This window comes from Leptidea sinapis, chromosome 3 (genome assembly GCF_905404315.1).
Source record: "Leptidea sinapis chromosome 3, ilLepSina1.1, whole genome shotgun sequence".
NCBI classification, from domain to species: Eukaryota; Metazoa; Arthropoda; class Insecta; order Lepidoptera; family Pieridae; genus Leptidea; species Leptidea sinapis.
In genome coordinates this window covers 14,062,553-14,075,792 of record NC_066267.1, presented here as the reverse complement: position 1 = coordinate 14,075,792, position 13,240 = coordinate 14,062,553, and the positions used below count along the sequence as shown (strand labels likewise).

Here is a 13,240-nt window from a genome sequence, read left to right as displayed (position 1 = left end):
CCATCAATCAATGTCAATGAATTCCTTTTTTTTATTCGTCCATGATGGGCCGTACCGAGCCTTGAAACGCAATATTGACACTGCCGTAGCAGTAATATTGCAATGGTACAACATGATTCACTGTCTAAAAGCACTGTGCGCCAATAAAATTACTGTAAAAATTTTGCAAAATTTTACCTTTGTTGAATATACGTGCCTCTCTCAAGTTCTTTTTATTTTATTTCAAGAGTTTAATTAATTATATACACGGTGACACTTTATGGTTATGCTTTGAACCAGACATTCCTTAGGTCATTTCTAATGAATATGTGAAGTCAGAAATGAATTAGCATTATATTTTAATAAAATATTTAAAGTGCTAAGTTTTCGCTAAAACTATGCATCCCGCAACCCTTATCAGCTGTTTTTCTGCACTCTTTGACCTAAAATTTGTTATGTTGAAAATTAAATAAGTTCACATTTTTGATAAGTTATTATGTTATTACCTACTCAAGCACTTCAATGTACGATTATTTGAAATTTTCTTCAGCTGTCATTGAAAATAATTTCAAATTTGTATTCGTAGATTATGGGTACCACAACGGCACTTTTTTCTGCCGTGAAGCAGAAATGTATAAGCATTATTGTGTTTCGGTCTGACGGGCGCTGTAGCTGGTGTAATTACCGGGCAAAGAGACTTAACATCTTATGTCTCAAAGTGACAATGCAATAATTGTAGTTCCGCACAGCTTTTTTGGTTTTTCTAAACTTCTTCTTGATCGGCGCTGCATTGTAATCAGCAGGGCGTATCAATTACCGTCCGTACAACGTCCAGCTCGTCTCGTCCCTTCTTAGCACAAAAAAAAATATTATCCAATAAAGATAATTCTAATAGGCTCCTATTAAGAAATTGTTCTTCACGAATAACTTTAGTTAAAAATGGAATGTCTTTGACCATCCTCGTATTAATAATAGATATGTAGGTATTCTATTCCCGGGCTGGGCAAAAAGCGGATTTTTCGTAATAAATTTCTCAGTAGCAGCCCGGAGTTTAAAAATGTGGGAATTCAACATAGTGACGCGTGGGTGGAAAAAAAATACTTCTGCCTAACCCTTCAGGAATACAGGCGTGAAACTGTGTAACGTTATGTAATAATCTTATTTTGTTTATCTGTTACGCAATAACAGGAAGTAAGGTATTGTAATTGTATGTGAAATACATAATCACAAGGAGCGTGTGGTTTCGTCTAGTGTGCATACACCTTAATCATAATCTCAAATTCAATGGATATTTTATTTAATAATTTTTATACTTTAGTTATGTTCCCAAATTCCGACAGTCGTTGGACTTTGGATTTGAGTGATTTCGTGTGATAATCATGACAGATTATGGGAACAATTAATTTTATGACATGATATTATTGTGTGGCGTGATGTACCTGGGTTGTTTTGAATGTACTAGTGATGAAATAACTAGATATCTACTTAGGTACCTAACTACCTAAAACATAATCAACATGACGTGATGTGGTGTTTTCTGTTGTAGTGATGTATGATTAAAAGCTGCGCAGGATACAAATGAAAAAGAATGGTACGTACCTACGCTTTGATAATGTTTAAGTCCGTAGGTAGGTTACCTTATTTTGTTAAGGGCTCCACCGCGGTCTCTATAAAAGTTAGGGTTGTCTAAGAAAAGAAATTGAAAAATAATATTTAACAGCCTTTTTTATTTTTATTTATTTTATTTATTCAAATTTTAAACATTAGAATACTATTGCTTATGACTTATATAACGTAGCAATGAAGGGATGTTATACCCTTTCTGATTCACGCAGTATATTTTAGAACTTTTTTGTTATAATAAAAAAACGCAAAATTTTCTTATAATGCGTGGTTTCGGCGTTTGATAATATTAATTAAGTAAACGCCGCAAACTAAAATAATACCTATCATCCTCATCATCAAATTCGATGCACGTAAAACGTAACATCACTTAATATCAGGAGATTGTACGCTTGTTTTTACTGAGGAAGTACACCGCCATTCTTATTTTTGGCCAAAGATAAAGTCAGTCATTGAATATCAATAAATAAAACTTTATTTACAGCTTATTATAATATTTTACATCACAATGGGTTACGTGGTGTCTGATTGTTTGGAATCCAATACTGTTTTAGGAACATCTGATTCTGTTGTGGGATCTTCTATGATATTTTTCGCACTTCGATTTCGATTTTGAACACTGCAATAACAATAATAATTAATCATTGAGATACTGTAATTTTTTTGGAACAGTAGGATAAACGAGCGTACAAGTCACCTGATGTTAAGTGATCACATTCTTTTTTAACACCAGAGGGATCACAAGAGCGTTGCCGGCCTGTTTTGGCCTTCTCCTCTTCCAATCTTTAGCGAAGCTTCACCTCCAGGCTCAACTTTATTGTTGGTAGCTTGCTAAACTCCAATAATTGTATTTTATGAAATTGACTCTGTTTATTTCTTTAAATTTAAAGTTGTCTTCTATATTTACAGTTAGGTATATATAGGTATATTTATGATTGTTAATATAATGCTCGCATAATGCCTTCGTATATTTAAAGAAAGAAAAAAAAAATTGCAAAACGATGACGAAGTTAATGTTTCTTTTAAAAGAAGCATAATTTTCTGAAAACTCTTTATAAGTATTCTACAAGAAACATTTAATTATTTTTTACTAAATTCGAATATTTTGATAATATTTGCAGATATCAATTTAAAGTTTATAATAAATGGATCTCAATACATACCAAGCCTTGATTTTTTGATATAGAAGTATGCTCAACATCGGGAACGGCGTCATTATTGATACCGATACGGGAACCACTGAAAAATATATAATCCATAATATTATTTAAAATGACAAAGCGGGCAGACGACCCAACGAATGCTATCAAGATGGAGACAATAACAATTATGATGTAAATATATTTTATGAATCCTTTTACAAAACAACCAATATATTATACCTACACTGTGTTAAATAAGCCCTGTACTATACTCCGTACGTAACATCTTAAACATGGATATGCAGTTAAATACGGAGAAACGACTAAAAATAATATAAATATAAAAACCCCTTAGATTTAACGCTATAGTAAATAGAACATTCATATTAAATGTTGTAAAAACGTTTACTACCCCTGACTTATATTTTATTCCACTAAACTAAGGTCATCGCCCAGGAACTCGGTTCAATGGCGGATAGCTTGCATCAGCCGCCGCTCAGCTGAAAAGAATAAGGACGGCACAGCGCTGTCCTTTGACTAAAATCGCGATAATCGTGGAAATAAGAATTACTGCTTTAGTCATCCGTCAACTCGCTTCTGCATCAACGTCGAGTACCTACTCGAGTGAAGAGGATTTCAACATGCTCATGTGCCTAGGGCGCATTTGTTATTGTAACTACACCGCAGCTCGCAGGGAATACGAATAACGTTTTTTTTCCACTCGGTCAGGAGGTGCCATAGTGCAATGTTTTCCATCACCGTGACGCAGGCCAGCCACAGTTTCCAGACATCTTGCAATTGTTATCCGATAATACGATGAACAGAGCAATATTTACGATTTCTGTGTGAGGAGCTGAGCGAGCAGTTGGACGAGCTTGCTTTTTATAGGAAAATTTGGTCCCGAGCCCAACATGATCACACTGCGCGCGGAATCGCAGAAAGAGAATTTTTCTAGAAAGAGTACGGCACTTGTCGGATCGGGTGAGAGCTGGAGTCCAGTGGGTGTGTAGGCGGGGCAAAATCAAAATGATGGCAGAGGTGTCCAAGCTTTTATAATTGGGTACGTTATAACTTTTTTAATGTGCTTATTAACTGAAAATAAATGTGTATATATTCTTAATATTTGATACCAATATAATACGTCTTTAGATATTATAGGTACAGGTTTTTTTACAGCCTGATAGGTTACTACTGCAAACATTGTTAAAGTTCGGGGGATTAAAAATTTAAAATGAATTCCATAAGCGGCCATAGATAGGTACAAATAATTGGTCTGACAGGTGACAGTTGACATAAAAGGAAATGTCTAAAGAAGACGTCTCACTTTGATTGTTTGTAACAAGAGTTGTGGCCAGCTGTAGCCAACTCACTTAGTCTGAGCTTAAAGTGTATAGCAATAACACTACTTCACCTGTACTTTTATCTGTCATTTATAACGCCACGATCACTGATGCAAGTACATACTTTATTGTCTATGAAAGAAATGTATAGTCTATGGCCTAAAATAGCATTGTCGTACTTGAATGTCGCCATACAAGCATTTTTTTGGTTCCACAGACAACTAAGTCTGGCTTAGGTATGGTAAGTTCATAGAAATAATAGTTAATACTATAAGTATTACATAATATTTCCATGTTTAAATCATCGCTTCACCTCTGCGTGGGGGGAACGAGCTAATAGGGCACTAGTAGTCAATGCTTAAAACCGCGAGAAATAGAAATCCGCAGTGACAGTTTTGAACAAAGTTACTCGATGTTTCTAGAAAGTGTGTGATTATTTGCTCCGACATTTACCCGTCGTCAAGTCTGCCTCTGGCTGGGGCAGCGCGTATCTAAGTAGGAACACTGCAATGCCCATATTTTGGACTCCAGTCTCTATAGAGATAGCTAGCGCGTCTTCATGTGGCTGGCGAAGAATGCGGGCCACAGCGTAGCCTGACAAATAGCCAAGCCATGGTAAACCCATACCTGCCACAACAATCTGGAATAGGAGTTTATTTATTAAATGTACCTGTAACAGATAGTAATAGAAATAATTTACAAGGACTTCTAGGTCTTACAAACGATTTGCGTCCCTACATTCCCAATCTAGCGACCACAACTAGTCCTTTGAGAGATTTATTAAACAAATTCACTGTGTTTGAATGGGAACCCAAATAGTTTACAAGACCATGTAGTCTTTGTAAATATTTTTCTTTACCTGGTATATTTGAGTATCAGTAAGGTCAATTTTGTGTTACGATATTAAAAAAAGTGCCATCATTTTCAGTTGGGTCTCAGCGATACACAAGATACCAGTTAAATGGGTTCCACAGCGACGCTTTGTTCTACCGCCAAAGAGAAGTGTGCAACTACATTTTTTTTTAATATTAATAGTCCTAGCAATGCATCATCATAATATAGATGTTTCATTTTACAGATAAAAGTTCAATGACAATACGTTTAACATTTTTAGATAAGAATTTTATGTGAACATAAGAAGAGATTTATATAACATTGAACTAGGTACACATAAGTTCATAGATACTATAACGGTTTTGGCTGGATTATTGTATACACGCTGTTAATGTTTCAGTTTGAAAAGCGACGCAGTAAGCGAAATTATTGGCCTACTTATGTCCCAAAATGACGAACAAAACCCTGGTTCTACTAAAAACTAACTACATTCAAGATTCTTGAGTGGCACTGAAATCTACAACTACCCTACAGCTTCGCTTGTAGATCTTGCTTGTTTAAACTTTAAAAAAATACTTACACGCCATGAGAACAACTCAAATATGTACAGATTCGTAATAATTGCGAATGTGATGATGAAAATAAGCAAAGATGTCGAGAAACACTTGAGTATTTTGACCATAAAGATCGCGAGTTTTGGTGTAAATTTCTGCATTGATAGCCCAATTCCTAACGGCACTGTCAGACCGACTACGAAGTATCCAATTCGGGCGTACGGAACGACGATATTTGCATTGGCAAACACCACTTGTCCGAGAGAGAAGAGCCAAGCCGGCATAAACGCTGAAATTATAAATTACAAATGTTGATATTCACATTATCAAATTTTGTTATTATCAGTAGTTTTATATACCAGTGGGAGGCTCCTATATACTACAACGGCGCCTATTTCTGTCGTAAAGCAGTTTGTGTAAGATTTACTGTGTTTCGGTTTGAAAGGCGCTGGAGCTATTGTAATTACTGGGCAAATGAGACTTAACATCTTATGTCCCATGGTGACAAGCGCAATTGTATTGCCGCTCAAAATTTTTGTTTTTCAAGAATCCTGAGCGACACTACATTGTAATGGGCAGATCGTATCAATTACCATCAACTCAACGTCCTGCTCGTCTCGTCCCGTATATTCATTAAAAAAAAGTGCTAATCACGTAATTTGCAAAAGTTATGATTCTATTATTTTGTTACGAGAATAGGGCTACAGCAGTACAATATTAATGGTTTTCACAAATTCGGAAATTTTGGGCTCTTATTGTGTTGGCCGATAATGTGGGTATTTGTCTGTAAGTCAATGGAATTCTGTTTTACTGCTTAACTTATATAAAAGAGTATCGTTCGTATTCGTATCTAAAAAAAATGTATCTGATCACATGTTTTTAAGAAACATCACATAAACTTTCCCAAAAAGTTACAACACAACAATTTTGAGCTATATTTACGTAATTGTCAGATATTATCGAATCAGATTTTATTGAATAGATAAATTACATATAAAATACGATTGCGACTGACAAATAAACCAGAAACACGTCCTGTTATTCCTAAAAGTTTTGAATGTTTTGATGTCATTCATGCACGGTATTATTATTTGGTTGTCACATCCAGGTATACACTTCATCTAAGTAATGAACCATCGTCAGGTACCGCTGCGATCCTGGTACTTAACTAGTGTTACACAGATGGCAATCTACTCCTAAAATAGTACCTACATTGTTCACCAACAGGAGAAAATGATCTATTAGATGTTAAAGTTTGGGTTCGACACAAAAATTATTCAATTTTGCATAGTGCATATGGGGGTTAAAATTACCACAAATTGTCCCCACTATCACTTAATAAACAGAATACATATATATGATATTAATGTTTATAATCATACCAAATGATCCAATAGTAGATATTGACGTCATAGCGAGCGATAGATTGAGATTCCCTCCCAGAATAAATGTCCAAATGTTGGAAGCGCCACCAGCCGGGGAAACCCCGGTGAAAAATAGTCCTAAATGTAGCTCTGGGTCATCCGGAAATATAAGGTAACCTAGACCAAAAGATAGCTGAAAAAAAAAAACAAAATGTGTAGATGCTGATATTTAAATGTAAAGGGGCCATCCTGTATAGTGGACCTTGTCCACCCATGGTCGTATTTAGAAAATGGACGAAATTCAAATGTGTTATTAAAAACATTTGTATATTAATGTTTAAAATTATATTTTCATTATTTTCAGGGAATATTTAAGATCGGTAGCATATTTTATTTCAAGCTATTCGAGGTTGTAAAATCAACATTCGAGAAACAGAGGTCCAATTTATTATTTCAATATATTGAGGTGAAATACGTATCTGGTAAAGGGCTATGCTGGAGTTATGCTGGTAGGGGCTAAAAAATTCGTAATGGAAGATGAACTATTCCACTTATCAAGAGAAACATGATTATATAATAATAATTATATTTATTTCTAATTTGTGACAACCCTTGTATGTCTGCCTTTGATATTGCGAATACCTACGCGTCCGAAGCCGTTGCGCTGCTGTATAGGATTGTAATACTGTGGCATTGAGCTGTGCCTTAGGTCGCATTGTGTTGCGTTAGGACTCGGGTCTTTAACTTATAGGGGCAATTAAAAAATAAATTACCAGCGGCATAACGAGAAACTGCCCACACATGCCAATAGCCGGTCCAATAGGTTTTTTGATGACCTCTTTCACCGTGGGCCAGTGCATCGCGCAACCAAAGTTTATGAAAATGAGGGATACCTGGTGAAAATACACGAGTTTTAAAGTAACAAAAAATGCCCTACTTAATAAAATTATAGTTCACTCATACGTCTCAAATGATATACTTATTAATTATCAGAAAACTTGGTAACTCAGGTTTTTATACAAAAATAAGTTTTAAAACACCTTCTTAATAAGTATTCAACTATTAAAAATTACTCCTTTGAGTACTTTTAGTTATTTCTCTTAGTTCAAATTTGGCCATTCACACCAACATAAAAAATTCATCCTGTAAGTACAATAATATAAGAGTACGTATATTTTATGTTTACAATAATACAGATTATAACAAAGTATTGATTAAACAATATCAACTAATAGGTATTGATACAACGCACTAATGTCAACGACAAATTCTTTTATGTTACGTTGCTCAGTTAAGTACTAAGCAAAGCTGTATCCTTAGATCAATAATTATACGTCTAGATAAACTGTGACAGCTGTGAAAACGCCGAAAAAATGTAGGTTGACAGTTAACCTCTATTTTGGGCAACGCACGCACACTAACACAAATCGCGAGTGTAAGACGTAGCTTGTCACGAACCCTCTGTTTTCATCGGTATCCTAGCAGCAAGAGGCTCTATTTAGAATTATAAATTATCTAAGGTTGTATCATAATGTATCTACCATAATTATCTTGAAATTATGCACAATTATTTATGAAAATACTTACAAACACAGCAACACTTGTGGTAAATATAGAATCTATAACTCTTTGAGGTCTGATAACAGTAACGGGAAGAGTTCCATTGGTGGGCAATTCCAAAGTGCCGCGTCGTATCGCAGATACAATGTCTGTTCTACCTGAAGGCAGAATTACAATTAAATATTAATGCAAAAAAGGCAGTGACGTACAGTAAACAACTAGACTCACAACCATGCTCAAAAATTGTCTGAAACAATATTTACCGTGAAAGTGACACTACTACTTCTACCGTGAAGCTGTAATGTGTAAGCATTACTGTTTTCGGTCTGAAAGCCGCCGTTGTTAGTGATATTACTGGGCAAATAAGACTTGACAACTTATGTCTCAAGGTGACGAGCGCAGTTGTATGCCGCTCAGAATTTTAGAGTTTTTCAATAATCCTGAGTGGCACTGAATTGTAATAGACAGGGCGTATCAATTACCATAAGCTGAACGTCCTGCTTATTTTCATAAAAAAACTGGGTATATCAAAAAATGGCGGATTTTTGGCGCCAAATTCAAATGATTGGTAAGCTCTGCAGGCGAAATTCCCATATTTAGTAAAATATAAACAGTATTTTAAAAAAATAAAATGCCACCTGCGTTTCTGTGTAGTTTGGAAATGAAAAAAATTGGTTGTCTGTAAAGTCGGTTTACTGACGATAGTTGAACGTGACAACGTCTTAAGAAAATACTGATGGAATGGTAGCATTTTTCAAAAGAAAATTTTAATTTCATTTGTTTAATAGATTTGTATGTATATAGAGAAGGAGGTAATTGGAAATCACAATGAAATTGATCAAGTTACATTTATTTGTACGCATAAATACAATTATGTCAATTTTTTTTTACAATTTAATAGTTTTTACAAGTATAAATGTGCGTTGAGCAATTGTTTTACAACTTTTAAACATGTGTAATATTTAATTTCTTACAATCTGTGTTATTCTGATGTCGAACACTGCCGAACGCAAAGGCCGATTGTGCTTCTTTGTCGCTCGATCCGCGCTCTCGCTTGCACTTCAAGCCTTACATGGAACGCCTCAGAGCGAGGTAACGCCGCATGAGTCATGTTTTTTCGTGCGTGCAGCCGGCTCTATCGAATTATAAGACGTTGTCACGTCAAAAACCCTAAACCAAGAATGTTGTCATACTACCCGATTGCACTTAACTTAAGAATCGCCAAAGTAGCTAAGGCCATGCTTATAAGCGTCAAATCCATACAAAAAAATGTCAATTTAGACCTTACTTAATAGGCGCTTTAAGAAGTTTAGTGCAAACGGGCACTCGACAAATAGAGCTAGCTAAATTATAGAACAGGAGCATAATGAATTTTTAACAATATTTTTATTTTTATTTGTACCATCTGTACAAAACAGCTTGTGAAAACAGCTTAGTAACCTTACGGCAATGAGTTGATCAATAAATTGAGAGTTTTTAGAGTATCCTTGAGTATTTTAAATCCGCTCCACAATCTAACGTTTCGTCCCTTTTGTTATAATTTACTTTCCATATAGTTGTGGGGTTGAACATGACATAAAATACTAAGAATATTAAGATTTATTTACATAGAAATCACCAACCCAAGAAGACACCGTTGATCCTCAGCCTGCCAACATATTGTCCGTTTAAGGCAGCTTCCTCCGAAACAGTCCTCGATGAATTCCACTCCACAGATGTCAGTTGTTCTCGCAACGACGTGGCTGTCACTACATCATTTGCTTGTAACGATCCTGAAACCATGTAATCTAATTTAAAGGCTCTTGCGATGAAAATGGGTACATGGGTACCTTCAAGAAAAGCGCGTACACCTCCCTTAAAGGCCGGCAACGCTCTTGTGATTCCTCTGGTGTTGCAGGAGAGTGTGGGCGGCGGTGATCACTTAACACCAGGTGACCCGTACGCTCGTTTGTCCTCCTATTCCATAAAAAAAATAGCTTTTAAACAAAAAAATCGCACGTCAAACATGCGTAGTTATACATTTAACACAAGGTAACTTAATAATATTATTTTTATATTAACATTCGTTGGTCATTTCCACGGGTCCTAAAATACGTCGAGATGAAAAAAATAAATAATACCTTACAAAACGCATCTTGGGAGAGCCCTAGATAATTGACGTTTTTATGCAGTAACAATGCAATACGTCCCTGTATAGTGTGGCGCTACGGCGACATTAAATGAACACACGGATAGAGCGACTTAACCGTAATCTTAAAAAAAATTCACCTAAATAAATAAATTTATAATATCATACCATAATATCATTTCGGAACATCCTGTAAATAATCTAGTAGCCGCTGGCTAGCGTAGGCACTGACACGACCTTATCCTACGCCGCGCCGTAGCCACATCGTAGCCGTCAGAACTCGTAGGTGAATAGCGCCCACGTAAAGGTGATTAAACTTTAGTTTTCTAAATGCTTTTTTTATGCCAATACGGGACGAGACGAGCAGGACGTTCAACTGATGGTTATTGATAAGCCTTGCACAATACAGTGCAGTGCCTTTCAGGATTCTTGAAAAAACCAAAAACTCTGAGCAGCACTACAATTGCGCTCGTCACCTTGAGACCATAGATGTTAAGTCTCATTTGCCCAGTAATTACACTAGCTACGGCGCCCTTCAGACCGAAACACAGTAATGCTTACACATTTCCTTTTTTTTATGATAATAAGGGACGAGACGAGCAGGACGTTCAGCTGATGCTAATTGATACGCCCTGCCCATTTCAATGCAGTGCCGCTCAGGATTCTTGAAAAACTCAAAAATTCTGAGCGGCACTACAATTGCGCTCGTCACCCTGAGACTTAAGATGTTAAGTTTCATTTTCCCAGTAATTACACTAACTACGGTGCCCTTCAGACCGAAACACAGTAATGCTTACACATTACTGCTTCACGGCAGAAATAGGCGCCGTTGTGGTACCCATAATGTAGCCGGTATCGTGTGCAAAGGAGTTCCCACCGGTGAAAATTTTCTAAATGTACAATTGCTTTGTTTGAAGAATTCAATTATTTGCTGTAATTTTTAATTTTTTTTTATGACGAATGTTAAGTAGTTATACAGTGAGTTCATTTATTGTCGCCATTGTATCGCCACCCTGTATATTAGTTGTTTACGTTTTCAATAAAGAAGTAGCTTAAGTTAAGTACCAACCTGTGATTATAAAATCAACGTAGCCATACTCATTCATGTTGACTAAAATATTATCAGGCTCAAATGTTGCCACTAAGTCTGACGATTGTGTTTGTCCGACCACAAACATTGGTAGCAGTAATACAGTTAGAAAAAGAGCCACCATTTTGATCTCTGGAAATAGATAAATTTCAGCTTTTAAGGAAAAAGTCACGTTAAATTTTTACGCCCGATCTTTTCAGGATTAGGCATTTTTTAGAATGGTTTATATTCACACGTTGTATTTCAAGTTATTTTTATGTTTTGTTAATGTTAGTCAATGACGTTCTATTTTTATCATAATTTAGGAAGGATATTTTCACAAAATGCTCTGTCTCTTTGACTCATGAGGCAGGCTACATGAGACATGAGTAGGTACTTTAATTGCATGGAAATAGGGAAAAATCTTATATGACATGAGAAATGATGTTAAATAAGTGCAACACATCAAACAAAAATCGACAAAAACTTTCAGTCTATATGACTAACTATTATGACTTTAAAAAAAATGGCAGCTTTTGTAGAGACTACTGATAGAAGTGAAAACTTAGAACTTTTAGTATTAAAAATTGAAATTTTATAATGTTTAAATACAATTAAAATGTTAAAACTTAGTTTCAATAATATATTAACTTCCTGTTTGCTCACGTTGCCATATGGCAACGGTATAAGACCACCGTGTAGTACGCTGTTATGAAGTTAGCACACAAGACATTAATATGTATTTTTTATATAAATTTATATTTTTTATTTTATTTATTTCAGTCATGAGCATGTCGGTCAAGCAACCCATAAGACTTTCCCCTACCAAAAAGTGACAACGCTACCAAAGAAGTTTTCATTTTGAAAACTTAATATTTTTAATGATACTGACTTTTCATATCTACTAGGTAAGTATGTATCTATAATTTTTTTGAGTTATCTGTACTTATAGGTGATATACTTATATAACTAAGCTTATTATATACCTAAATTATTCGATGTCTTGCTATTGTATAAATAGCTTTATTCGTTCATATAGACATCTTGTTAAGTTAATAATAAAAACGTAAATAAATACATACCTTTTATTATTAATCCACAGGGCACAAAAGAAAATAAAACAGCACACTTGAATGATACGCGTACTAAACGCGAATGGATTTTTTAAATCAATGATTTATTTTTAATCATTGTGAATTATAATAAGGTTGAATTTCGATTAACCGACAATTTATCAAAATGATAATTAAAGTTGTATATCTCGTGGTAATTTTCACGTATAATTTATCAGAGATAAAGAATGAATTATATTAAATCTTTACAATCAATGTGTCGATCTACTGGACATTAACACACATAACAATTCGTAAGAAATTTATCTGTTATTAAGAAATAGCAAGCGAATTCATCAAAACTCTATATCTTATCTGCGGACGATTCAGTATCTTGTTTAAATATTTGACAAATAATACTACAATTTAATTTGAATATTTGTGTTTCATACACAGACCCAGGTTAATATTAACACGACTGTCTCCCAGAAGTAGAAAGCAGGGACGGGCTCGCGCGGACTGTGAGTTTATGGGGCCCTGAGATACATCTAATAATTGGCCCTGTCAAAAAACTATTTTCTTATTCTATTACTAT

General features: G+C 35.1%; 1 protein-coding gene across 1 annotated transcript; it reads right to left on the bottom strand.

Annotated features, from left to right (window-relative positions):
• Positions 1–2,054: 2,054 nt before the first annotated feature.
• On the bottom strand, positions 2,055–12,821 carry LOC126979548 (P3 protein-like). Its single transcript, XM_050828907.1, has 10 exons — positions 12,676–12,821; positions 11,594–11,746; positions 10,019–10,168; positions 8,424–8,554; positions 7,610–7,729; positions 6,855–7,029; positions 5,499–5,761; positions 4,538–4,724; positions 2,766–2,841; positions 2,055–2,221 (listed from the first exon to the last, which is right to left on the bottom strand). The coding sequence occupies exons 2-10, from the start codon at positions 11,736–11,738 to the stop codon at positions 2,116–2,118; spliced, it is 1,353 nt and encodes a 450-aa protein (XP_050684864.1). The 5' UTR covers positions 11,739–11,746; positions 12,676–12,821; the 3' UTR covers positions 2,055–2,115.
• Positions 12,822–13,240: the final 419 nt, after the last annotated feature.